Source organism: Dasypus novemcinctus, chromosome 2 (genome assembly GCF_030445035.2).
Source record: "Dasypus novemcinctus isolate mDasNov1 chromosome 2, mDasNov1.1.hap2, whole genome shotgun sequence".
NCBI classification, from domain to species: Eukaryota; Metazoa; Chordata; class Mammalia; order Cingulata; family Dasypodidae; genus Dasypus; species Dasypus novemcinctus.
The window spans coordinates 78,406,989-78,434,106 of record NC_080674.1 but is presented as its reverse complement, the minus strand read 5'-3'; the positions used below and the strand labels follow the sequence as shown (position 1 = coordinate 78,434,106).

At 41.6% G+C, this 27,118-nt stretch overlaps 1 protein-coding gene across 5 annotated transcripts in view; it reads right to left on the bottom strand.

The window, feature by feature from the left end:
* The window catches only part of PDE8B (phosphodiesterase 8B), a 347,153-nt gene that overhangs the window by 111,226 nt on the left and 208,809 nt on the right, over positions 1 to 27,118 (bottom strand). For all 5 annotated transcript variants that reach the window (XM_058275154.1, XM_058275158.1, XM_071208674.1 and 2 more), the window contains 4 exons: positions 25,463 to 25,522; positions 23,089 to 23,146; positions 11,147 to 11,235; positions 3,690 to 3,768 (listed from right to left, as the gene is read on the bottom strand). In XM_058275154.1, the coding sequence (XP_058131137.1) occupies positions 3,690 to 3,768; positions 11,147 to 11,235; positions 23,089 to 23,146; positions 25,463 to 25,522 (286 nt within the window). The remainder of the gene's footprint in view (positions 1 to 3,689; positions 3,769 to 11,146; positions 11,236 to 23,088; positions 23,147 to 25,462; positions 25,523 to 27,118) is intronic.

Sequence of the window (27,118 nt, the reverse complement as noted above, 5' to 3'; positions counted from 1 at the left end):
AAATAAGGAAAAACACAGAGAGAGAAAGCAAATAAATTAGAATTCAATTAATCAGGTTGTGGCTTATTATTAGATGCATCCCTACAAAACAGCAATTTGACCTTTCGTGCTTCCTTTCTAATTGCCGCTATAATAATCAGAGCTATGGGTTGGGGCCATTTCTGGTCCAAGCTAAATAATAAATTCAGAAAACTTCTCGGGCAGGATGCGGCCCTTTTGGTCCTGGGAGCTGGGCGTGCAAGTGGAGAGGATCCCCCGCCCCCCATTTGTGGCCCCTTGCACATTTCTAAGGCCAGGAGACTTAGGAGGTTTCTGTCCAAAATTCAACCCAGGGCCCTGGAATCTAGAGCTCTTCACCTTGGCTGATCCCCGGCTCCTGTCTACACCTGCCAATGTCTTTTCAAAGAACAGTCACCAAACGAGAGTTGAGTGAAGGGAGACAGTGACAAAGAACATAGGGAAAAACGTGAGGACACTGCTTCTGAGTCATGGATTTCTCTGGGTGCAATTTATATCCATCTGCTGCTTTGGAAATGTTCTTACAAACTGTAATCGCTCCTGTCCTTGACTGTGATGACAGCAGTAATGAACTGAGTGACGCAGGGACCCTGGGGGAGTCATGCCTTTGGGAACATAGCTTTTATTTACAAAATGAAGCCTGGGCATTGAAGGAGTTAGGACGATGCCCCTGTGCCCTCAGCCCTGGGCTCTATGGGGGTGGCAGAGAGGAGGGGTTGGGACATTGCCCCCGCTGAGCTACAGATGACTCTGGCACCACTGCTCACGTGACGCAGCGTCAGCTCCCTCCTGGGCTGGGTGCGGCACCGCCTATAGCCAAATCCCTGTCATACAACAGGGTCCTGGCCCACTGCCTGCCTGCTGGCAAGCTGCCTGCACACCTCTCTCATCAGCGGGCCTTTGTCCACATGCTCTCTTCCTAGAATGCCTCTTCCCATTTTGTCCCCTTGCCAACTCCGATTATCCCTCCTCCTCCTCCAGGAAGTCGTCCTTGACACCAAGTTCAGCCTGCATTGGTGTTGCTCCTAAGAGCTCCACTGTCTCCGGTGCAGGCTTCTAATGACTTCTCATACTAAATCTAAATTTGTGTTTCTCTCTTTCCTTCACTAGACATGAAAATTCTCAAATAAAGGCTAAGGTTTGACGCATGAGAAATATCTGATGAATAAGTAGATGACAGTTGTGAATGCATTGTTATTCCATATGTTAGCTGAGTTCTCATACATTTTTTAATGTGTTTTTTCTGTCTCTGCTATGAGGCTGTGAATTGGGGCAGAAGTCACAGCTCTTCTTTCACCAAGAATCCAATAATCAGGATCCAATAATCTCAGAACACAGCAGGCACTCCAGGGCAAGGACTGGGAAGCCAAGGCATCCAAATCTAAATCCTGGCTCTGCCAATTGCTAGCTGTGTGGACATGGGCAACTTCTCTGGTCTTTAATTTCCTCATCTGCAAAATGACTATGAAATTAGTACCCACCTCATAGGGTTTTTTTAAGTGGATGGCAGTGATGCTGCAGAATCATAAGATTATTTTAAGGATTAAATATGTATACAATGCCTGGGACATGATAAACACATTATAAATATTTAAAAGTAGACAGGAAGGTAGGTAGGTAGATGAATGGATGGATGGATGGACAGATAGATGAGATAGATGATTGACTGACAGCCAGACTATGTGATGCATAGACAGATGAATGGATAGATAATATGCCTAAATTTTAAGTGCTACTGCCTGACCTCTAGACATCTGTACACACAAAAGGGGACATCACTATTCAGGGGCAGTGCCCTGTGAAAAACCCCGGTGTCCAGTAAGATCATCTGTGCACTGTCCCATCATTGACGGCCCATTTCAAAATCGATAGCAAAAAGGTCATTTTAATATCCCCTTGCATATAGCATCCTCTAGTCAACTCCTTCCTCCTTCCTCCACTTGCTTTGAATTTGATATTCAGATTGCGGGTGAACTTTTAAAGGGGGCATGGAAGTTTCCCTGAGAAAGAAAACCACAGAGCTGGTAACGTCTTACTTCAGAATTCAAGTTTTCCTTTCAATGCAGCAACTCCTTCCATCTCCTCTTTCCAGGGGCCCACTGTCCTCACCCCCATTTCTTCCTGTTCACAGCAAAGGCTGGGAGATAATCATCATCATGATGTGGCACTCTCACCCTATTGCCTCTCCTAGAGATACAAGTTACAGTTAGCACCAACTGCTAACTAGAGAATGAAGGACTCAGTTCCCTGTTAAAGGGAATTGCCTGGGAGATAAACAGTGGGTAAGGCTCTTTGAGGCAGGGAGCAGCTTCTCTTCATTTCTGAAATCATATCCCAGGGGTCACTGTAAAATAAGGATGTGCAAATGCGTTTCATGAAATCATGAAGAGGATTGTTCAAGTCTGGGTTTAAGTGTGTATGTGGGGTTGTCCAAGTCCTAATGCCTGGGACCTGTGAATATGCTACTTTGCATGGCAAAAAGGGATTTTGCAGGTGTGACTAAACTAAGTATTTTAAAATAGGGAGATTATCCTGGATTATCTGTGTGGGTCAGTGCAATCATCAGAGTCCTTATAAGAGAAAGAGAAAGGCAAGAGAGTCACAGAGATGGGGGAAGGGGCTCCGAGCCAAGAAATGCAGGCAGTAAAATGTAAAAAGTTGGTTGCTCTGGGTATCTAGGTGGGAGGTATGTTGGAGGTCTCTGCATGGGTTTTGTGTTGCTTTTGCAACTGTCCTGCAAATTTGCAACTATTTCAGAAGTAAAAGTTTATTAAAAAAGAAAAAGAAATGCAGGCAGTGTCTCAAAAGTTGGAAAAGGCAAGGAAACGGATTCTCCCTGAAATCCTCCTCTAGAAGGAATGCCACCTGCCCACACCGTGATTTTAGTGCAGTGAGTCCCATTTCTTACTTCTGACCTCCAAAACGGTGAGAAAATAAATGAGCGTTGTTTAAGGCACTAAGTTTGCGGTCATTTGTTCCCACACCAATGTCGTCGGCACGAAGGGCTCCTGATAGTCTTGATCAGTCGGCGAGTGCTGTGTGTCTGCGCAGGCGCCAGAGGGTGTGCGAGGGAAGCTGTTGGAGTTCTCGCCCTTGAGCGTGGGCTCTGGGCAGAGCCGCCCGGCTGAGCATGGTCTTTGCCACGCTAATGACGACGGCAGGTGCAAACCCACCGCAGGCCACCACTAAGTACGTATTGTAAGTATACATTACAGATCCTCTTCCAACAAATATATTAAGACTATTTCAACAAAGATTGGTCTACAATATACATTTCCTTAGCAAAATGGCTTTCATACATAAGAGCGCTTTATAATTAGAAGACCAGCTGCAGGTAAATAAGTATCTTTGAAAATATTCTGTTCCCATGGGTATTTATAAACCTTTCTGCTATATTCTGATTTACTTCTGTGTAAAAGCTGTCTTCAGGGATGGGCCAAACAATTTACCCCGTCCCTTTCAAAGAAATCCCAAGTTCTGATCAGAATGAAGACATTTTTATTCTTTACTGAAAATCTAACACTCAGAGCCTTTCCTGTGCTTTTTCCTTGATTTTCCTTTCTCCAAAGCAAATGTTCTGAAATGTGAGAATTACGGGAAAGTTCTTGAAATAGGGTGGCACATTCTTTAAGTGTCTATTGTGACATCCAAAGATATAAAGTTTTTCATACCTGAATCACATGGTCATCACTTGTTATTTCTATGGCTTCATGACAGTGGTCTAATGCTGTGAACACTGAATTACAGGCCCTAGAAGTTGCAAAAGATTGCTGTTAGTTCTGCAAGATAAAACCATTAGCATGCCATCTGTTAATTTATCAAAGTAAACAGTTCTCAGTATTCATACTACCATTTACCTTTTTATATGAATATGTTTTGAGAAAAAAACTTGGCCTTTCTAACTAAACAAATAAAAAGCAGCATATATTTCTGTGCCTATGAGACAAAGACAAGACTTGTAATTCATCAAAATCTTCATGGCCCACGGAATGAGCGACGAGTGTGCCTGATGAAACCTTAACACCAGCCCCAGAGAACAAAGGCAAGAGGCCACTGGAGTCCTCTGTGCCATACATGAATGAAATTCTCTTTCATTCATTGTGGTGGCCTTGGAGAAGTCAAGTTCCCATCAATTAGGAGAACCAAAATGGGCCCAAATTGGATGAGGCATTCTGGTCTTTTGTAATAGACACACATTTTTCTCCTTTCTTACTTTTGTGATTTCAGATAATTAGGCTTTATGATACTTTGCTTCTAATCACACATACTGGCATGCTGAGGGGCAAGTATGGCAGAATTCCCCCGGCCTGGCCAATCGTACCTATGTGGGCCTCCAGGTGCAGACCATACTGATCCCAGTGAGCTTCCCTGTACATCTGGAATATCTCAGATCAGACTCTCATTTTCTTGGCTCTAATTTTAACTAATTTCCAACCCTAGAGCAACTCCAGTACAGTTATTTACTGTCCAACACAAGAATGTACTAGTTACAACAGCTTTGTTATTTGTACTGGCTGTTTAAAGATTCCCAGTTAAGGCTTTCTTGCACATTACAATAAAAATAGGTTGATTTGCTAGATTAATGTTTCTTTTTATAAAACAAAGTCTTAAAATGTTATTTATCTTTTCTACTCACAAAGGCAGTCTAACCATTTTTCTTTATTAGAGAAGTTGTGGGTTTAAGACAGTCTAACTTTGCTATCTTGTTTTGATGTGTTTGTAAGGGTGAGGGCAGAGAACACCGGGTGAAATCTTCTGGATTCGTATTTTGCCAGTTACAGGACTTTGGGTAACTTGTTGTCTACTCTGGCCCTCAGTTTCATCATCTGTAAAGTGAGGATAGTATTTATTTCATAGGTTGTTCTAAGAATCAAAACAGATGGTTTTTATGAAGCATTTCTCAAAGAGCCAAGGACAATGTAAGACTTCAACACATGAAACTATTAGTATTTGTAAGATCACAGAGTAATATTTCTTAGTTCGCTACAGCTTTCAAAGGCTGTTGGTCACATTTACTAGCAGCCAGGTAGCCCATAGGTGGAGTGAAGGATTTTAGCTAATGCAATGATGGCATTCTAATGGCTGCAGGGATGAAGCTATCAGGGGAAGAGAGGTCATTGTGATGCGGGTAAGCCAATTATAAACCTAACTCGCCTGAAATTCCTTCTGGTTGCCATTTATTTTCTTATTAAATTGCTCCAGTCTACCTTATTTGAAATATATAGTATCCTGTAATCAATGCTGCATTTGTAAACACATTTAAAATAAGAATTAAGATTAAAAGAGGACTTTAACACTGTTACCAAAGCGGTTACCACGCTGTCTCTCTTAAAGGGGCAAAAAAGGGCCAGTCTCATCAAAAGTATTTTCCAGACATCTGGACCCAGGCCCCAGCTCAGCACCAGAGCAAAGGGTCCCAGGGCACCAACTGTCCTCCGGAAGTTAGACCTGCGTCTTCAAAAACATTTCAAGTTTATGTAGAGAAAACACACATTCTAGGTGGGTTAATTCATTAACTTAGCTGGATAAATAAGCCCTAATGAATAGAGTTTTATCAAACGATAAGTTCTTCTCCAGTCCAAGTGCTTCCTCTAAAGTACCCTATTCCAACTACATAAACAGGTACTTCAGAGAATTGTTTTTGTCAATTCGAGAGACGGTCATTATATTGGACAAGATCTTAGATCCATCCTCCAAACGTTACCTCTTAAACATTCATGATTGTCCACAAAGCATAAAATCTTCAATTAGTATAAAGCCCCAATGGGACAAGGCAAATTCTTATCAACAGTTGAGATGAAAGGATATTGGTAGGACCACAGATTATATCCTCCCAGTGACAAAAACTGCTGGATTATAATGTTGACCTGTGCTTGAAAATTTTTTCTATAAACCATCAATGATAACTTAAAGCAAGATAAGGTAATCGATATGAGTCATATTCCTAAAGTTTGAGAACTTCAATGCTTGTATTAATTATTATTCATGCAGGAGAATCTGTTCTAGGGAATCATGTACCTCTGTGCCTCATACGCCTTTATTTTTGTACCTTTGAGGTTAAGAATTGGGAAAATTTGAAAAAGAAGCACAAGGGAAGGGTAACATAGATGTGGAAACCCATGAAATATGGACAATGTAACAATTTCCCCTGCCCATTCCAAGAGCCCCTGGAACTCCAGAGGGAAAAGGCAAACATTAAAAGGGTACAGGAATAAAGTCTACAAGTTACATGGTGGTTTATGGGGGTGGGATGCAAAGAACAACAGACTAGGAAGCATGACTGGATTCCACTCCAGTGTTCCACCACTGATCAAGTCAAGCTCTGCTCTGGTACTCAGTGTTTTCCTCTGTCAACTGTGGCTGGAGTTGATCTTCCAGGTCTGTGTCTAAGATAGTCTAGAATCTATTGAAACAAAACACACACACACAAATACACACACACCAAGGCAACCGGGAGGAAGGGCAGGACTGGGATCTACGGGGGCTTGAAAAAGACTCTGAACACAAGGCGACATCCCAGCAGGAGTCCGGGAGGAGTGGTGGTGATGAGCAGTGGATGGGCAAGAGGACCACGGGCTTGCTACCAGTTGGCACGCACCCCTCGGCAGTGATGCAAAACGGAGGCAGCTATTTTAAGACATCATGGCTCAGTTTCCACTCCTTTACCCCATGCTGTCATGCAGAAGCCCATGTGAGAACAAAGTGTTTTCTACAAATGTCTACTAATATTGAGGGATTTACTGTTACGTGGAATGCAGAGTTTTGCCCATCAGAAACTTTTACTCTTTCCAAAATGAAGAACTGCAGCTGTCTTAAGACAGAGTAAAATAACTACCAGATGAGAGATATCAGACTGACCAATTATTGAAACAACAGCTCATTCTGTATTGATCAAGTCAAACTCGAGACAAATAGCTAAACTCTATCTTTATTTTGGACAAGATAGTTCTTTTCATGATAAAGAAGCATCAAAATATTAGAAGAGAGAAAGGATTATTTGGCCTAAAATACCCAAGAGAATCCCTTTTCATGGATTCTCCTGTTCCATAAAGTTAATTCATCAAAACAGAAATGTGATTTAATTCTTATTATACACTTAATGGTTATTCTACCCAATGGACTTCTAAAATTAGATAGTATCTTTTGTTCGATCACATATCCCTTTGCTGTTGTTAAGTAAATGTGGTCATGACCATACATGAAGATCTGGACAAAAGCATACACCTTCCACACTCAACATCATCCTGCAGAACAGTTTGTCCTTGCAGAGTGCTAGTGATGTTACATATTTAGCTGCAGCTGAGGGCAGAATTGTAGGAAGAAGTCTTATGTAATTAGGCTCTAATTATTCTGGCATTGTATAATAAAGAGCCTCATTTTCCCAGTCTGCAATAAATGACAGAGTTGCTTGCCTGCCTCAGTGCAGGTAGAGGCTCTAGATGTCCCTGAGTGCTCTAAGATGCTGGGGGAAGTTCATGGGATGAGTCATTGCCCCCCCACCTGCTGGGCCCAGGTAAAGCACACCCAAGGATATCCAGACCATACACCCCACTGACCTCCTAAAAAGAGGGAGAGAACTTGGATAAGGTTGAGGTAGATCCAGCCAAAGAGTAACAGAAGAAATCAACCACAGGACTTCTCTTATGCAAAACTCCTGTCTTCCTGTTCCCTGCTACAGGGATTGCTCTCATGCCGGTGACTGGGAAGGAAAGCTCTTTACAGCCAAGCCTAAGGCGGTGTAGAGGGTAAGGGGTCTGGGTGCTTCCTGAAGCCACTGTCCTCCTGGGTCAAGTCAATTCACCAACTTCACATAGATTTGCATAAGAACTTGAGCCTTTCATCACCACCTCTACAGTGGGTCCAATGCCCCTGAACAGTGAGCGTGAGAAGTTATAAGACTTTTATAAGGTTAGGTATTAAGAAACCAGAAAAAATCTGAATCTAAGAGATCCTGAAAAGTTTTCATCCTCTTGGCTCTAAGCAGATTCATCAGAACAATAACTGAAGCCCTTTCTTCATGCCCTTGTGTTGGCTGGGGATGTTTATTTCAAATTGCCAGCCCTGTCTTCCCCATTGCTCAACATGAATAAAGCACCCCTAATCTCCCTGAGCTAGCAAAGCCTGGTGTGCACTGCAGAATCTCTATTAGGGCTCTTCCTGGCATCTAAAGGCACCATCACATTTAATGCTGCCTAGAAAACAAAGCATTTATTTAAAATAAAATGAGGGAATTGCCTATCACAGCAATAAGATGTGCTCTTAACTTTTATTGTAGATAGCATATTAAACCAAAATGAAATTCCTCTTTTTCTAATACTATTTATTGTGAAAACACCTAAAATAAAGTTACTAAGTCTTTTTTACCCTCAATTAAAAACAATAGGAACTCCAAGGGATAAAAAGAATTAACGTACATCATTTAAAAGTATAAATTACTGAAGTAAAGGGGAAGTGGTTTTTAGGAAAAATTGTATGAGGTTCTTGAAGGTAATAAACATACAGATAAAAGAAACTGAGAGACTTAATTTATTTGTACATTTAGAGTGTTTGGCAATATTCCTCAGCAAAGATTGTTAAAATATTTGAATTCCCACTGGTTTGGTATTCTTTTGAGTATTTTTCCACCGGTTTATCCTCACACCTGATTTATTCAAACTCTTTATTCACCAAAAAATAACCTTCCTAGCCAGGAGGATCTCCAGAGGAAGCTGCTTCTTGAGGTTCATGTCAATTTGTTTTGCTTCCAAGGGACAGAGGGTGGCAGAGCAGGGGAGGTACTGGGTTCCTGGCCAGTGGTGCTCTGTTGTGGTCCCTAAGGGAGCAGCGACAGTCTCCCAGGTACAGCGGCGGGGACCGGGAGGGAGTGAGGGTTCAACAGTGAGCCCCTGATGCTAATGACTATGCTTGTGAGCTGATAAACCTAAAATAAGAACAAGGCCTAGAGCAACATTGTGCCTGGGAATTTCCTCCTGTCAGCCTTCATGTTACTCAAATGTGGCCAGTCTCGAAGCCAAACTCAGCATGTAAATGCAATGCCTTCCCCCCAGCATGGGACATGACACCCGGGGATGAGCCTCCCTGGCAACGAGGGACCACTATCAACTACCAACTGATGATGCAACTGGAAAATGACCTTATACGGAAGGTTCAATGCGGATCAGCAGAATATCCATGTCTACATAAAATACCATGACTTTAAAATGCTGTTTGACCTAAAGTAAGGGGGAAATGGAAAGGAGAAATGAGTTTATATGGCTACGAGTTTCTAAAAAAGAGTCTGGAGGCTGGCAGAAGGATTGCCCTCATGCACAACTGAGCAGAGTCAGAGAGACAGATAAAGCAGATACAACCCCCAGATATTGGTTCCTTTGAGGGCTAAAGAGACCCATGGGAGTCATGGTCATGGCCGATGGGGTTAACTACCAGGGCAGATGGCCCCTCTTTGGAAATGTGTTTATGTGTGATGAATCTGGACTCAGATGGGATCTCCCTTCATAAGACTTTCATGCTAATGTGCTGGAGGTGCAGTTAATGTTGGGGTTTAAGATATATTTAGGGGATTTGAATCTCTGGACTGACAATGTGATAGCCAGGTCCTGAGCCTCAACAGACTCCAGCACCTACAATCTGATCTATTGGACTTACCACACTCAGCTAAGATGGAGTTGAAGAAGGACAACCACCACACCATGGAGCCTAGAATGATTACAACTGAAAATGGGAGGATTGCATCCAGCATCCAGGTGGAATCTGAGCCTCCTCTTGACATAGAGGTGCAATGGACACAACCAATCCAATGTCCACATAGAAGAGGTGGCATTGGATTGGGAAAAGTGGACATGGTGGACGATGGGTATGGGGAAAGGCAGGAAGAGATGAGAGGTGGAGGCGTCTTTGGGACATGGAGCTGCCCCGGATGGTGCTTCAGAGGTAATCACCGGACATTGTAAATCCTCACAGGGCCCACTGGATGGAATGGAGGAGAGTATGGGCCATGATGTGGACCATTGTCTATGAGGTGCAGAGGTGCCCAAAGATGTACTTACCAAATCCAATGGATGTGTCATGATGATGGGAACGAGTGTTGTTGGGGGGGGGAGAGGTGGGGTAGGGGGGTGGGGTTGAATGGGACCTCACATATATATTTTTAATGTAATATTATTACAAAGTCAATAAAAAAAAATATGAATGGAAAAAAAAATAAATGTAAAAAGAATTACATTCTCTTTAGATAGAAAGTGAGTCATCAAGATAAGAATTCTAACATTACAGTGAGATGCTATCTTACGTATTCTGCGTCGAGCCTGTTAGCCTGAGAAGCTGTGTGGGGACCCTCCTGACACACCCCAGCTTGCAAGCTGTTTGGGACCAGCCCCCCCAGAGACCGCGGGTAGAGAAGAGCTCCTCCTTCCCCTGACCTCTGACTCAAGGAGAGTAGACTGAAGAAACCCGGGAAGTGAGAGCATGCTAGAGTGGAGCCTGAGCCAAACCAGGCATGACCCAGCACTCTGATGTTCCAAGGTGTCTCAAAAGCAGAACATCACACTGCCTCGAGTTCTGACCAGCAGACAGATAATGGGATTCCCGTCTCACAAGTGGCACCAGGCAGAAGCCTGCTCTTAAAGGACTCTATACCTGTAAGGGGCTTACAGTCAGGTTCTTGAAGATACTTCTTGCATATCCGTGTCACAAACAGAGCTCATGAACTGCTATTGTGGTAACATGGCAATTATTACTGTTAGTATAATAAATAGGTTTTGCCCCTGTTCATAAAATTCCAAGTAGGCATTTATAAATATTGAAAGCAGTAAGTAAAAATTAATCCTCAAAGGCTATCTTAATATGGGTCTAATTGTGCAAAAATTAAACAATACTTTTCCTAGGGTATAATTTTAAAAGTGCTGCAAATAATGGAATCCCACTGTCAAAAGAAAAAAATGCTTCCAATTTATTTCATTATACCAAGGGGTTCCCAGTAGAGATTCTGCTGTTTGCCAGCTACCATTATCTGTTTAACGGCTTCAAAATTCCTGGTATTCAGCTATAAACCTATGAACAATAACCTGAAGACAGACGAGTTTTTCTAAAGATTGTTAACTTTGTATTACCGTCTTCTTTTTCTACATACCGTAATTTGAACTGTGAACGAACTTCCCCATGTTCTATTTGAATCAGTTCATTATAGCAAGCAATTATGTTATTATTCTCCATAAATCTCTGAAAATAAAGCAAAGATAATGCATAAGACATATACAATTACTTTTTAAAGTATCAGAGAAATTAGCAGTTGCTCCTACCCCCAGGTAATTCTGCTATATGTGACAACTAGTGGGTAAGGTGAAATAAAAGTCATCAAGGTATTCAAAACACTTGTTTACATGTATGAGAAACAACACATTGGGTAATACTAGGCACTTATGGCCCTTTATAACAAATGTTGGGTAAACTTTATTATGAAAAAATCACAGGAAAATAAAACACGCAAGGGAATGGAATGCCTCCCCAAGCTTGTTAATTATGAAAACACTTTTGCTTCACATTGCATTAATAAAAATCTTCTATCACATGTGTTCAGTGTGTAGAAATCACGAAGCAATCTCCTTGAGGGAGAGGCTGTCCTTTGTTTCCATCTTAATGTTCAGAGTGCCCAATACAGAGCTTGCTGTGCAACAGGCTCTTAAAACATATGGTGAGTGAGCAGTAATCAAATACTAAAACTGTAATAGTGAAATATGCATTGTTATTCATCAAAGAAACATTAAACAGCCACTGGACACTGAGCATGAGTGGCTCAAGTCCAGCACTTGAAGGAAAGTAGGATTTTTTTTACTTAATCCCTAAATTATTTTATTACATTTCTTATAGGTAAGTATACCACATTATTCAGTGTAGCATATACAAGAAATTGAGCACTTTTCTTACATGAATGTTATTACTTAATGAGAGATGCTGAAATCAGAAAAAAGGAAATTAAAAAAATAAGGGAACAGATCTAAGAACAATCCTACTTAGGAGTGGGGAAAATGTCTTTTTAATTTATAAAAAAAATACATCGTGCAAAATTTTCTAATTATATGGCTAGTAAACTGTTAAGTAGGAAAACAATCAAAACTCCAAACCAAACTACCTGATCACTTTCCTTTACCTCAAGAACAGGCCATATTGAAGGATATATTTTTCAGATTTCCTTCAACTAAGTTGGCCAGAGAAAGTCTCAGTCCCTTCCTCTCCCACTTACATGCATTCATGAGCATGCGGACCCATATTTCCAACCTCTGAAGTAGACAGCTTTTCTCTGGTGAATACCTTCAAAGCCCCCTGACTTTCCCTATGCCTCTGGTCTCCCCACTATTCAGGGAGAAGGTGAGAAAAGAGCTAAAGAAAGGAAATTTAAAAAAATACACAGAAGGGAAGACTTCTGGAAAGATGGTGTTGGAGTAGATTGACAGGCTCAACTCTCCTCCAAAAATGACAGAGGAAGGACAGCTGTCCAAAGGAGCTGCTTTGCAGATCTGCAGACCAGGAGGGTGTTGCATACATTTGGGGGGGGGGGGGGACAGGGAGGGGGTGGTTAAGAGAAGAAGAGGCCAAAATGAAAACCATGTGGCTGGGAATGGTACCCATCCCTCACCCTCAAGGCAAACAGCCTTGGTAAAACCTAGGGTAGAGGTCAGCCAACCGAGAGGGGAGTGGGATGTTGTCCTCCCTGGAAAGAGGGAGGGTGTGACAGAGGGCTGAGTGAGGTTTCTCTTTGGTGCCTTTGGACGGCAGGGCCTTGCTTTGAATCATAGCTCTAACTGGTCCATAAACACAAGCAAGTGGAAGTTGAAAGAGTCACCTCCATGGAAAGGAAAGGTCCACCAAAGAGCTGGCAGGCTGGGAAAGTGAAAGAAAAAAAGCACCTTTTGGAGTCTCTCATACCCCTACCCCCAGGCCCCCGTGGATCTGGACCGCACCCCATTAGTGAGTCCCAGGCACTGTTTTGATAATTTAAGCAAGGCAATTTTAAAGATTTAGAATAAGCTGAACCAAAAATCAAAGAAGCAACATGAAACAAAACCATTAGGCAAGAGAGAGAAATGGGCCACCAGAGTAAACTCAACAACATAATCAGATGCCTAGACAGCAGCAAAATTAAGAAGCCTTCCTAAGAAACAGGAAGATATGGCCCAGACAAAGGAAACAAATGAAAAAATCCTGACTAGACACTGAATTTAAGACAACTAATCAATAATATTCACAAAAATCATCTGTTGTATCCTAACCTAAAATCTGCCCACTTCCCTAGTAACAGCTAACGACACAAGACCACAAGTCCGCTCACGAGTTTCTGCCAACCCCCAGCCGCCCCGTAACCATCACTCCTCCTGCTCTACCCCCGCCCTCCTCATTCTCTATATAAACCCCTGCACTTCCGTAATAAATTAGACTTGCTCTGCACTCCAGACTGTCTCCGTGGTCTCTCCTTACCACGCGTCCTCCCACGCCTTAGAAGCCCCGCTCTGGCCCACTCCTCGCCTGGGTCTTAGAGCATCATCGTCGGCCATGCCAGCCCCTCCATCTACCCCCGCTGACCCCCGACCCCTCAGGGAGCGAGCAGCCCGTCAATCATCTAAATCAATTCAAGGAGTTGAAGGAAAATATGGCTGAAGAATTAAAAGGATATTAAGAAGACACTGGGTGAGCATAAAGAAGAATTTGAAAGCTTGCAAAGAAAAGTAACAGGTTTTGTGGGAATAAAAGGTACAATGGATACAATTAAAAATACAGTAGAGGCATTTAACAACATTTGAAATGGGTGAAGAATGAATAAGTGAATTGGAGAACAGGGCACCTAACTTGAAAATTCAGGAGGACCAAAAAAAAAAGAACGTAAAAAGTTGAACAGGATCTCAAGAAATTGAATGACAGAGCAAAGTGCAGAAACATGAGATATGGGTGTCCTGGGAAGATAAGAGAACAGAAAGGAAGCAGAAAGAATATTTGAGAAAATAATAGCCCCAAATTTCCCAACCCTTATAAAAAACATAAATATCAATATCCATGGACTCTAAACAAAATGAATTCAAATAGACCTACTCTAAGACACCTATTATTCAGAATGTCAGATGCCAGAGAAAAAAGAGAATTCTGAAAGCAGCAAGAGAAAACAAGTCATCACATACAAGGGATGCTTAATAAGACAAAGTGCTGACTTCTCATCAGAAACCATGGAGGCAAGAAGGAAGTCTTATGATATATTTAAGATACTGAAATTTAAAACTGCCAGCCAAGAATTCTTTATCTGGCAAAAATGTTCTTCAAAGTGAGAGTGAGTTTAAAGTCTTCACAGATAAACAGAAACAGAGTGTTTGCCACTAAGATACTGTATTTACACGACATTCTAAAGGAAGTGTTACAGCCTGAAAGGAAAAGACAGGGGAGAGAGGCCTGGAATATAGAAATGATTATTAGTAAGGGTAACTAAAAGGGTAAAAACACTGACAATAGTAAGATATAACAACAGAAAGTCAAAGGATAAAATGCACGAAGTAAGTAATGCCTTTACAGTAATAACACTGAGTATTAATGGACTGAATTCCCCAGTGAAAAGACACAGACTGGCAGAATGGATAAAAAATATAAGGCAATTTTATGCTCTCTACAGAAGGCTTATCTTAGACACAGGACAGAAATAGGCTGAAAGTGAAAAGTTGGAAAAAGATATTCCATGCAAAGAGTAACCAGAAAAGAGCTAGAGTAATATTGACAAAATAGATTATAAATGTAAAACGATTATAAGAAATGAAGAAGGTCATTATATATTAGTAAAAGGGGCAATTTGCCAAGAAGAAATAACAGTAATGAATATTTAGGCACCTAACCTTGGTACCTCAAAATACAAACACTGAAAAAACTGAAAGGAGAAACAGATATCTCTATAATAATAGTTGAAGACTTCAGTACACCACTTTTATCACTATGTAGGACATCTGAACAGAGAATCAACAAAGAAGCAGAGATTTTGAATAATACAATAAATGAACTAAACCTAACAAACATATATAGAACACTGTACCCCAAAACAGCAGGATATACATTCTTCTCAAGTGCTCATGGATTCTTCTCCAGGATACGCTATATGTTAGGGCAGAAAACAGGTTTCAATACATTTTAAAAGACTAAAGTTATACAATGCACCTTTTCTGATCATAATGGAAAGAAGCTAGAAATCAGTAACAGGTAGAAAAAGGGAAAATACAGAAATAAATGGTGAGAAGACAACATACTCCTAAACAGCCAGCAGGCCAAAGAAGAAATAGCAAGAGAAATCAGTAAATATCTCAAGACAAATTAAATGAGGAAACAGCACATCAAAACCTACGGAATGCAGTGAAAGCCATGCTGAGAGAGAAACTTATAGCCCTCAGTGAGTACATTTTAGAAGACAGAGCTAAACTCAAAGACCTAACTGCACACCTAAAAGAATTGTAAGAAGAGAAGCAAAATAATCCCAAAGTGAACAGAAAGAAAGAAATGGCAAAGAATAGAGCAGGAATACATGAAATTGAGGACAAGAAAACAACAGAGAAAATCAACAAAACCAAAAGTTGATTCTTTGAGATCAACAAAATCAACAAAATCAACAAAACTTTAGCTAGGAAAGCGGACTTGGCCCAGTGGTTAGGGTGTCCACCTACCACATGGGAGGTCCACGGTTCAAACCCTGGGCTTCCTTGACCCGTGTGGAGCTGGCCCATGCGCAGTACTGATGTGTGCGAGGAGTGCCCTACCACACAAGAGTGTCCCCCGCATAGGGGAGCCCCACGCGCAAGGAGTGTGCCCTGTAAGGAGATCCACCCAGTGCAAAAGAAAGTGCAGCCTGCCCAAGAATGGTGCCGCACACACCAAGAGCGGACACAACAAGATGACTAACAAAAAGAAACATAGATTCCCATGCCGCTGACAACAACAGAAGCGGACAAAGAACAACACACAGCGAATAGACACAGAGAACAGACAACTGGGGCAGGGTGGAAGGGGAGGGAAATAAATAAATAAATAAATCTTTAAAAAAAACAAAACAAAATGAAAAACCTTAGCTAGAAGACAAAGAAAAAAGAAGATGCAGATTAATAAAATCAGAAATAAGACAGGGGACATCACTACTGACCCCACAGAAATAAGAGAAATCATGGGAGGATACTATGAACAACTGTATGATACTAAAATAGACAAGGTAGATAAAATGAATTAATTCCTAGAAACACACAATCACCCTACACTGAAACTAGAAGAAATAGAAGACCTCAAAAACCAATCACAAAGAGATGTGGAGGCATTTTCAGGACTTGGAGTTGTCCTGGGTGTTGCTGCAGGGACAATTGCCGGACATTGTATGTCCTCCCATGGCCCACTGGATGGAACGTGGGAGAGTGTGGGCTATGGTGTGGATCACAGGCCATGGGGTGCAGCGATGCCCAGAGATGTACTCACCAGATGCAATGGATGTGTCATGATGATGGGGGAGAGTGTTACTGTGGGGGGAGTGGTGAGGTGCGGGCAGTGGGGGTGAATGGGGACCTCATATTTTTTAAAAAATGAATAAATTGAGTAGAATTTGAAAAACAAAACAAAACAAAACCAATCACAAGAGATTGAAATAGTCATCAACACACCCCCCAAATGAAAATCTCAGGACCAGATGGCTTCACAAGTAAATTTTTGCAATCATTCAAAGAATATTTAATACCAATCTTGCTCAAACTCTTCCAAAAAATTTAACAGGAGGGAACACTACCAAACTCATTCTATAAAGCCAACATTACTCTAATACCAAAGTGAGAAAAAGATACTATGAAAAAAAAATTTTAGACCAATTTATCTAATGATTATTACACTACAATCAACTGGGTTTTATCACATGTATGCAAGATTCGTTCAACACAAGGAAGTACATCATATTAATAAATCAAAGAACACACACATGATCATCTTGATTGATGCAAAAGGCATTTGACAAAATACAGCACCCTTTCTTGATAAAAAATACTCTGAAAGACAGGAATAGAAGGAAACTTTCTCATCACAATAAAGTGCATACACTAAAAACCCATAGCTAACACTGTACTCATAGGTGAAAGACTGAAAGCTTTCCTGCTGAGGTCAGGAACAAGACAAGGATGCCAACTGTCACCAATGTTACTCAACATTGTATTAAAAGATCTAGCTAGAGCAATTAGGCAAGAAAAGAAAAAGATGTCCATATTGGAAAGGAAGAAGGAAAACTTTCCTATTTACTGATGATAGGATCCTATACCTAGAAAATCCTGAAAAATCCACAATAAAGCTACTAGATCTAATGAATGAGTTCAGCAAAGTGGCAGGATACAAGATTAATTCACAAAAATCAGTAGCGTTTCTACACAATACTAATGAGCAACCTGAGGAGGAAGTCAGGGGAAAAATTCCATTTACAATAGCAACTAAAAGAATTAATTACTTAAGAATAAACTTAACCAAGGACATAAAGGACCTGTATGTAAAAACTACAAAACAGGAAATAGAGGTGGCTCAAGCAATTGGGCTCCCACCTACCACATGGGAGGTGCCAGGTTTGGTTCCTGGTACCTCCTGGAGAAGATGAGCAAGACAGCGAGCTGGCATGACAGGCAGGCATGGAGAGCTGATGCAACAAGATGATTCAACAAGGAAAGGAGGAAAGACAATGAGAGACACAAAAAAGCAGGTTAGCTGAGGTGGCTCAAGTGATTGAGCACCTCTCTCATATGTGGGAGGTCCCAGGTTCTGTTCCTGGTGCCTCATAAAGGGAAGACGAGCAGACACAGATAGCAGACAGTGAATATGAACAAGAGGCAGGAGAGAGAATAAATAAATAGAACGAATCTTTAAAAAAGAACAACTACAAAACATTGCTAAAAGAAACCAATGAGGATTTAAATAAATGGAAGAACATTCCATGTTTGTGGATTGGAAGATGAAATATTGTTACGATTTCAATTCTACTCAAATTGATTTACAGATTAAGCACAATCACAATAAACTTCCAATACCCCTTTTTTCCCCAGAAATGGAAAAGCCAATTATCAAATTTATTTGAAAAGATAAGGGGTCTAGAATAGCCAAAAAATATCTTTAAAAAGAAGAATAAAGTTGGAGGACTCTCACTTCCTGACTTTAAACACTTTTGTCCATCAAATGACTTTGTCAAGAAGGTGAAAAGGCTGCCCACTCAATGGGAGAAAATATTTGGTAACCACATATCTGATAAAGGTTTGATTTCCATGCTATATAAAGAGCATATACAACTCAATGATAAAAAGACAAGCAACCCAATCAAAAAATGGGCAAAAACCTGAAAAGACATTTTTCCAAAGAAGAAATACAAATGGCAAAAATGCATATAAAAAGATGTTCAACACTACTATTAGGGAAATGCAGATCAAAACTACAATGAGATAACATCTCACACCTTATAGAATGGCCATTATTAAGAAAACAAAAACTACAAGTACTGGGATGATGTGGAAAAATAGGAACACTCCTTCACTGTTGGTGGGAGTATAAAACGGTGCAGCCTCTGTGGAAGACAGTTTGGTAGTTCCTCAGGAAGCTAAATATAGAACTGTCATATGATCTGCCAATCCTGCTACTAGGGACACAGAAGAACTGAAAGCAGGGATGTGAACAGATATGAACACACTTTTGTTCATAACAGCATTATTCACACTTGCTAAAAGATGTAAACAACCCAAGTGTCCATCAGTGGAAGAATGGATAAGCAAAATGTGATACATACATACAGTGGGATACTATTCAGCTATAGGAAGGAATGAAGTCTGGATGCATATGACAATATGGATGGACCTTGAGGACATTATGTTGAGTGAGACAAGCCAGACACAACATGTCTCACTAATATGAGCTAAATATGATGAGTAAACTCATGGAGTTAAACTCTAGAGTATAGGTTACTAGGAGATAGAATGAAGGTTGAGAAGGAGGAGCTGCCCCTTAATGAAGTAGAATTTTGAATAAGTTTGTAAATATGTGAAAATAGGTAGAGTTGATGGTAACACATTATAGTGAGTATACCCTGCTGATTTATAAATGTGGTTGTGGCTGAAAGGGGTAGTCTAGGGATATAAATGTCAGTGAAAGAATGCTAGAGGATAATTTAGGAACTTTATAATACAGTGAACTTAGTGGTAGATGAGGATTGTTGTTAATATTCCAAATACAAGAATGTTCTTTTATGACTAGAACAAATGTACTTCACTATTACATGGTGTTAAGAATATGGTGATATATGGGAAAGATACAACTAATGTAACTTACAGACAAGTTAATTGTAATATTGTAATAGTCAGGCATCAATGGAAAAGAAGGTACTACATCAATGCTAAGGGTCAACAATAGTGGGTATAAAGGTATATGGGGTTTTTCCTTTTGGAGTAATGAAAATGTGCTAAAATTGACCAAGGTGATGACAGCACAACTCTGGGGTGAAACTGAGAGCCATTGAGTGTACACTTCGGATGGCCTGTACAAGGCATGGGACCATATATCACAGTGAACCCTGCGGTAGAGGATGGAAACTGTGGTTAACAGTACAAATGTGAGTTCTCTCATGAACTATAACAAATAAAAAAACCACTAATACATGGTGTGAGCAACACGGTGGTTTTGGGTAAAAATACACCAAATGTAAGCTATGGACTAGCAGTAATATTTTGATGATGTTATTTTATTATTCGTAACAAATATTCCACAACAATGCAAGGTGTTGGTGGTGGGTGACACCTGGGAATCCTGTATGTTATGCATGGTTGTTTTGTAAGCTCACAACTTCTGTAATAACAGAAGGGACATACCTTCTATTTACAAAACAAAGTTAAACATGGTTAGGTTCAGCTTTGCTTTTGAATCGGTGAAGACGACCTATTAGCCTGTAACAAAGCTCTGAGCAGTGTTAGCTGATGTTTCCTAAGACACAAAAAAGGTTCTTAAGATAAAATGTTTAGAAAACGTTGACACATTAAGTTAGGCAGCTTCTTTACTACAGGACTTGGTAGCGCATTCAGCAGCAGATGTGCAATGGCGCTAACGGACACTTTGGCGTCTCGTGGACGGGGTTCAGGGGAACGGAGTCTTCTCTTGTTTCCCAAACTTATCAGATCACAAAAGGCTCTTTTCATGGAGATCTAGTAAAAGACGTTGGAAACTAGTATTCTGTGGAACAGTTCGGGAAATTCCATTTTAGTGGATCGAATATGGAGTTTGGAGTTAAACAAGCATTTGCATCTTGACTTTGTCATGAGTGTAAGTTCTGGCAAGCTAGTTAATTGTGTTGAGCCTGTTTCCTACCCTGCAAAAATAGAGAAAAGCATGAATTCCTCCTGTGTAGGTGAGGATTAAGAACAGAGCCTGACAAATCATAAATCTTAGCTCCCCGCACTTGATACTCCACAGTAAGCCTCTCAAGGGAGGTACTGTGTCTTATATTTGTATCCCTGGCAGGCACATCACGTTGCACACAGTAAATGCTCCATAAATACTTGCTGAACTGAATAAGCATGATTACAATTAGAAAAAAAAGCACACAAAGATTGAGATAAAACAGCAGCTTTGCCTTTTTTGCTAAGGTGCTGGCCACTAAGAGGCTGAGAAGGGACTGAGCATCTTAGTGGCCGGCCACTCTCACAGAGCCACAGAGGGCTGCAGGGGGCATTGTGGTGGAATATTTGGTGGCACGATTTGTTCCTGACTCCCCAACTCAGGGACCCAACACTGCAGTGCTGGCCAATTAGCTAGCAACACAAGGCTGAGGCTCAGCTAGAGATTTAATACGATCAAAACAACCCAGAGATGGGGAAACGAGCCCACAGGAGGCGAGAGTAGCTGGCGTATTTGGACGGGTGCTTTGGAAGGGAGTTGCCAAAGAAAGAATTTTGCCTAAAAAAGGAGAACAGCCACTTGGAGATGAGCTGCAGTGGATCTTCTGCCACAGTAACTGAGGAAGGAGCGCTTCTGCAGGTACAACATGCTCACCTCAGGACGAGCCCACATTTTAGGGGCACACTGACCTGCTGGTGAGTGGCCTTGATCAAACCCAGTGCTACAGAATGCCAGGTGGTCCCTGAGAAGGAATGTGTCTCATGCTCCCACGGAGGGCTTTAGGCACTGTGGCTCACTGAGGACCAGCAACACATCAGGACAGAAGGAAATTAACTTTCCAGAGCCGCGTGGACAAGTTACAAAATGTATTAAAGGGAAACAATGGGGCACTCCCTCCTGGATTTACTTAACAGCCTCGCACCCAAGAGTGCCAGCTGCTCCTCCACATGCTCTTCTGTGAGTGGATACATGTGCGATCTCAGCGGTCCGGACAGAAGCTACGGCTCCAGTCTACACCAATCTCCATAGCAATAGGGGGCAGAATTCTGAAAGGAAGCGCACCAGCACCTGTGAGAGTCCTACCAGAGATGGCGAGAACCTACAGGGTCTTATTCTCCAGTCAGTCCCCAGGTAATGAGAGCCTTTGTCCTCACTTCCCACAAGGTCCTGACTCAGGCTCAAAGGACAATGGTGGGGTGGGTGGGGTGGTCAGCATTAAACAGAAAATTGAGGAAATCTGGGAATAATTTTAGGGCTGTTTCTCAAGAAAATGAGTAAGTAAAGGTAACATGTCTCAGCTGCATGACTTCTTTGCCCATTTTTCTTTGACGAGGTTCCTTTCCAGTAATCAAAAGCACTGCCTGATGTATTCTCACTGAGACCTAGCACAAAAGAACAGCTTTCAGAACCAAATGTCAGCCTTTGGGAGAAGACATGACAGACAAAAGGAAGGTGTTAGGGGAATGAAGAATAACGCTCATTAGAAACATTCCTTTCTATTAACACTGCGAACCACTACACTACCTTGAATATTTCATATAACACAGCTACTTTCACACTGAGGCTTACCAAAGTACAAAACAACTGCATCACAAATGCAGTTTCTGCTTCTCTGTGGAATACAACACAGAAAGGATTTTTTTTTTTTTTAGCTCAGAGTAGCAAAGCACCATTACTTAAAGCACCCAAAGGAATTTTCATAATTTATAAGGTACAGGAAGAACCCTATTTTGGAAGGTCTCATATGAAAGGACATATCACACAATCTATTTGAACTTCAGATTACTCCTATCAAAAGACCTTCGTCTACTTGGAGTAATCAATCTTAATCTTCAAGTTGAATATTAGTGTTATTCATGTAGTTGTCAGTCAAAGAATTTTTCTTTGCTGATGTTTATGGTTTAAACTACATGTTCAGAGGCTACTACAGGTCAATTACTTGAGTTTAAATTAGCTGCAAAAGTTGTATAAGTCAACTGTGGATCTCTACCTGATTTTTTTCCCCCAAATGAACATCTTTTAAAAAATACAAGTAATATATATGGCTGTTATGAAAAATCTCAAACACATAAAGTAAAGTCCCCCATGGTTTCTCTTTAAGGATTTGCATGAACACTACGAATTATGCTTCTTTTAAACATTCATGTTTTGATCTTCTTTCCCCACCCCTTTCTTCTTTCTCTTTTAAATCCACTCTATCATCTTCTTCCATTTCCACACACCCAGACTTGACCTTAACCAAGCGAACCTTTAGTGGTCTCATACCTGTTCCTACAGTATAAGCTACGGCTGGGCGCTAGTGAACACAGGCATCCTGTACGCCAACGTGGTGGACTTGATGAATAACTACACTTTTTACACATTGAATCTAATTGACTGGACTGATATAAATGAGATTACTCCAGGGCTACAGAATTTTGTTCTGATATTTTAAGACGTGTTTTTATACCATTTATCAATAGCTAAGGTATATAAAGTTATGAGAGAAAAAGGAACACAACCTGACTATCATTTGCTTGTTACTATCCCATGAGAACACAGTTATTCCCTCTTCCTTGATGTCCAGGGGTTTAATTCCCATAACAGTCATATGTGACCATTTTGTTTGCTGTTGTTGGATAGTCAGGGTTAAGGAGATTGCACCTGAGGGCTTCGGGCCCATTTTCTACATACCCTGTTGAAGCCTGCGTGGAGAAGAGGGAGGACTGAGGCCTCTTCATGGTCAGCCGATCTGCAGCAAAGCAGAAAATGTGGTCACTCAGCAGATACAAACCAGGATTCTTCACACTGAGACATGGAGAGTGAGCAACGAGGCACCAGCCTCAGCTTTGAGAGCGGCTTCTTGACTGGCATGTGTGGCAGAGCAGTCCCAGACTGAGGCTCCGCCGTTGGCCTTCCAGATGCAACAACAACACACACAGTGAAGGAAACACTCCAACAGTGTACCTGAAGGTGTCCCCACAGGTGACCTGAGTGACCCCTGCGTGACTCCCCTAGCTCTGGGCTGCCCTTTGGAGCTGGAGCCAAGTTTGATGACAACACAGGGTAGATGGCCCCAGACAGGGACAGGTTGGGTGTACTGCTCACCCCAGAGACCCCACTGCTGCCCCCAAACCTCCGGAAGCTTGACTCCCACCCCAAGATCTACCTGGGCCCAACTCCAATGTGAGGAAGTCATGTGCTTGACCCCACAGCCAAGCGAGGAAGAGGCAACATCAGGAATGCCAAGTCAGGAGAGAGGAAGAGAACCAAGAACATCACTGTCACCCATTTCACAGGAAGGCTTCCTGTCCTGAGCCTACATTTGGGTTTCAGAACTTCTCCTTAACGTCGACTTTGGTGGTGTGGATTGGCGCATCACAAAGACATGCCACAGCCTGGCTGCCTCCGTTACCAGAGAGAAACGGTGCCCCCCGAGAGAGCCAGCAAGTAAAACGGGTTACACCCTCCAGAAAACTAGGAAAAAAATGGAACAAAAGTGACTGGATAGAGGAACCCTTAGAAAATGAGAAGAGAAATAGTGGTTACGTGTGGCATTACCTATATACGATTTCTGCCTTACAGGGAAAAGCTGTCCTCTCTACTCCTTTGTCCCCCCTGCTTCAGGAACTCAAAGTTCTACCCTTCTTTGATATAGAGGAAAAGCACAAAATGGGTTCCAAAGGTATTAATACTGTTCTAGTTCATAAACTGCATGATGCGGACACAGGCACTCCTTTTATTATTAATCTTTATAATTTCTTTTATGAAATATTTTATAATAAAAAATGGAAAAAAGATGAAAAATAATTTTTTAAAAAAGAAGACACAGTAACCATTATTTGTCAAAGACTAGTAAACAGTTTTGCTATATGAGTAGGACTAAAAGGACTGCTTCCTTCTGTGGTCTGTGGGGTGAGTCAGGCTTAGGGAAAATGCTGTGTGGCTTAGTACACTTCCGGTATCTACAGAGACCCCACTCAGATCTCAGGGTTTCCAGAGGAGAAGAGTAAGCAAGGGGGCCGAAAAGACTGACTTCGCAGCTAGGCTGCCCTCATCCTTCCCCTCGGGGTTCCATCTTCCACTGGGACAGACAGGTGGCAAGGAACAATGGGTACAATTTCTTCCCTTTCCTTTGACCACAGCCAGTGACAGGGAGCAAAGTGAAGAGACACAGCCCCTAAGAAGGGACTCCAGGAGTATCAGGAAGTGGGGTCCTCTGGTGAGGTCAAGACTTTGAAACCGTGGTATCGATATGGCTGTGGAATAAAGAGTGCCAAGTCTCCCCTAAGCCAGTCTTGCCTAGAGAGCGTGACCTTTCCTGTTGGTTTGCCAGCTTGGCAGTTCCTTTAATGAACAAGCCGAGTCAAACTCCTTGGGACCCACACCCAGCAGGTCCTATCTATGCCCTAACTCAGGTCTCCCGCTCCCTGAAGCTAAAGACAGCCATTAAGTGGCTACAACAAATTTTGATACTTGCAAAGATTCTAACTATGGTAGCTTGTACAAACAACTCCCCCACCCCGCCCCCCCATTGGCTATTTTATGTTAAGCGCTGGCCATTTCGAACAATAAAGCCATTAGATCCAGTTTCTCACCCTACAGTATAATTGCACCTCCAGCTCAGTCCCTCTTCTTTGCCTTTCAACACTTGCATAAATCTTTTTTGTCCTGCTTGTAGCTAAAAGCAGTCCTAACTTAAACGGTACAATCCTTTTCTTGCAGTGGATTTAGCACCTCTTTGTTCTCATGCTACAATTTGTTTCTTCTTAAATGGAAAATTAGTGTTTTTCTATTTTTTTCTTCAAAGAAAAAAGATAAACAGCAAAAATGTCCTCTCCAGACCTCCTTCTCCCCAGATTTTCTATTTGTTTCTAGCAGATAATTGGTAACATTTTTCCTGAGGTGTGTGAAACAAACAAAACCGCCAAACACCAGGTCTGAGGTTGGTGTTGTAGGACTAAATAAATGGCCCTTGCTTTGCCAGCTCAGAGACAGGATTACATCAGACAAGTGTTGCAGAATGGATAGTACTACTTGCAGCTGGGGATGGGGAGGATGAGCTTACGCTTGTGAAACCACCGCAAGGATCACTGTGTGCTCGGAGGGATTTGTGGCCCGGATCAACCTGCAAGGAGAAGGATCCAAGTCAAACAAGGTGATTTGGGCTTGGGTACATTAAACGAACGTGGCACAAAATCAAATGTTTCTGTTAAGAAAAAGCCTGAAAACACATGGAAGATAACGTTAGAAAGATGGCCTGTGACTCAGGACAGTCTCTTTGTTTAATTAAAATTGAAAAAAAAATTTTTTTTAAACTCCCAGGCAATGATCCAACAAGTCAGAGCTGCCAACTTTCCACTTCAAAAACTGGCAAATTCCACTTAAGTTCCATGTTTTCTGATTGAAATTCCACTCTGCAAAACCTGGGAGTCTTACAGTTCTCTACTTATCAGTTTGTACTTGAGAAGCTAATTGGGATCTTTTTTCTTTTTAAAATACTTGGTAGTTTGGAAAAATGACCTTATAATAAAAATTAAAGGACTCTCTGGCAGCTGGCTGTACAAATATAAGTTAAAGCCTATTAAAGAGTACAAAGAGCTGCCCACATTCTTCTACTGTACTGTTGTTTGTGCTCAAATACTTTAAACACCTGGGTCATCATCAGCTGAGACTGAAAATGTTATAACATTTATTATATGTATGGTCACTGGAATGATATTTGTTGTACTAAGACACACACCTATATTTAAAATTATTTATTCCTTAGGAATATAGCAGGATAAAAATTTATAAGGATGCAGAATTTTGAGGTCCCTGCCTTTTCTTCAAAGTGTGCTGTTCTGCAAGTCAGATTCTGAATTATTCTGGTCAGGGTATCATAAATTGGATGACCTTTTAGTAAAGAGTCACATATTTGAATCTTATTACAAAAAGAATGCTTGTTTTGACCTCTCCCTTTGGTCTGGCCTCTGCTTATTTTGAGATCCCTCCGAAGGGAATGCTCATCTCCAAGAACAGAAGGCTCAAGGCTATTTCTGAGTAACTGTGAAGCAACGCGTATCTGTTTTTCTTTCTGGCTATTGCCATTTCTGTTCCTCTCCACTTTACTGTGTGTATACTCCCTCTCCCCCAGAGACAGCCAGCTCATATTGCTTCATCCTCTGCAGGCAACCTCAAATTTTCCTAACCTTTTGAAAAATATGTACCTTTTCCAAAGCCATATTCCTTGAAAGCCCACTCTGTGGGCAAGAAGCACAAGAAAATGATCAGTGGCTATCTACCTGGGAAGTGCAGCTTCCCCTTGCGGATGCTGATGTTTGAGGGAGCTCCTTTAGAGAGAATGCCTTAACTCTCTGTGGGGCAGAAAGGGTAAGTCAACACCCCTCCAAAGCAAGTGCAGGCTGCCTCCCATTCAGCCGCCCCATAGAACAGGTGCTGCCCTGGTGAATCTACACTGACTTTATACTTAGGTGCTTAGTGGATTCTATCAGAAATAACAATTAGCATGCTGAAGTTTTGAAATGCACGGTGCTCTAGGGGCATGCTGTAATCTCTAGTGAGGCACTAGGTACTCCGTCACCTTTGCTGGGCCTACTCCACCCCAAGGAAGTGTCAAGGTTACACTGACACTTGCCAGGGGCTAAAGCTCATTGTGACTACACTCCAGTGGCAGGGGCTAAAGCTCATCGTGAACATGACCAGCTGGAGCACACACTCTCTT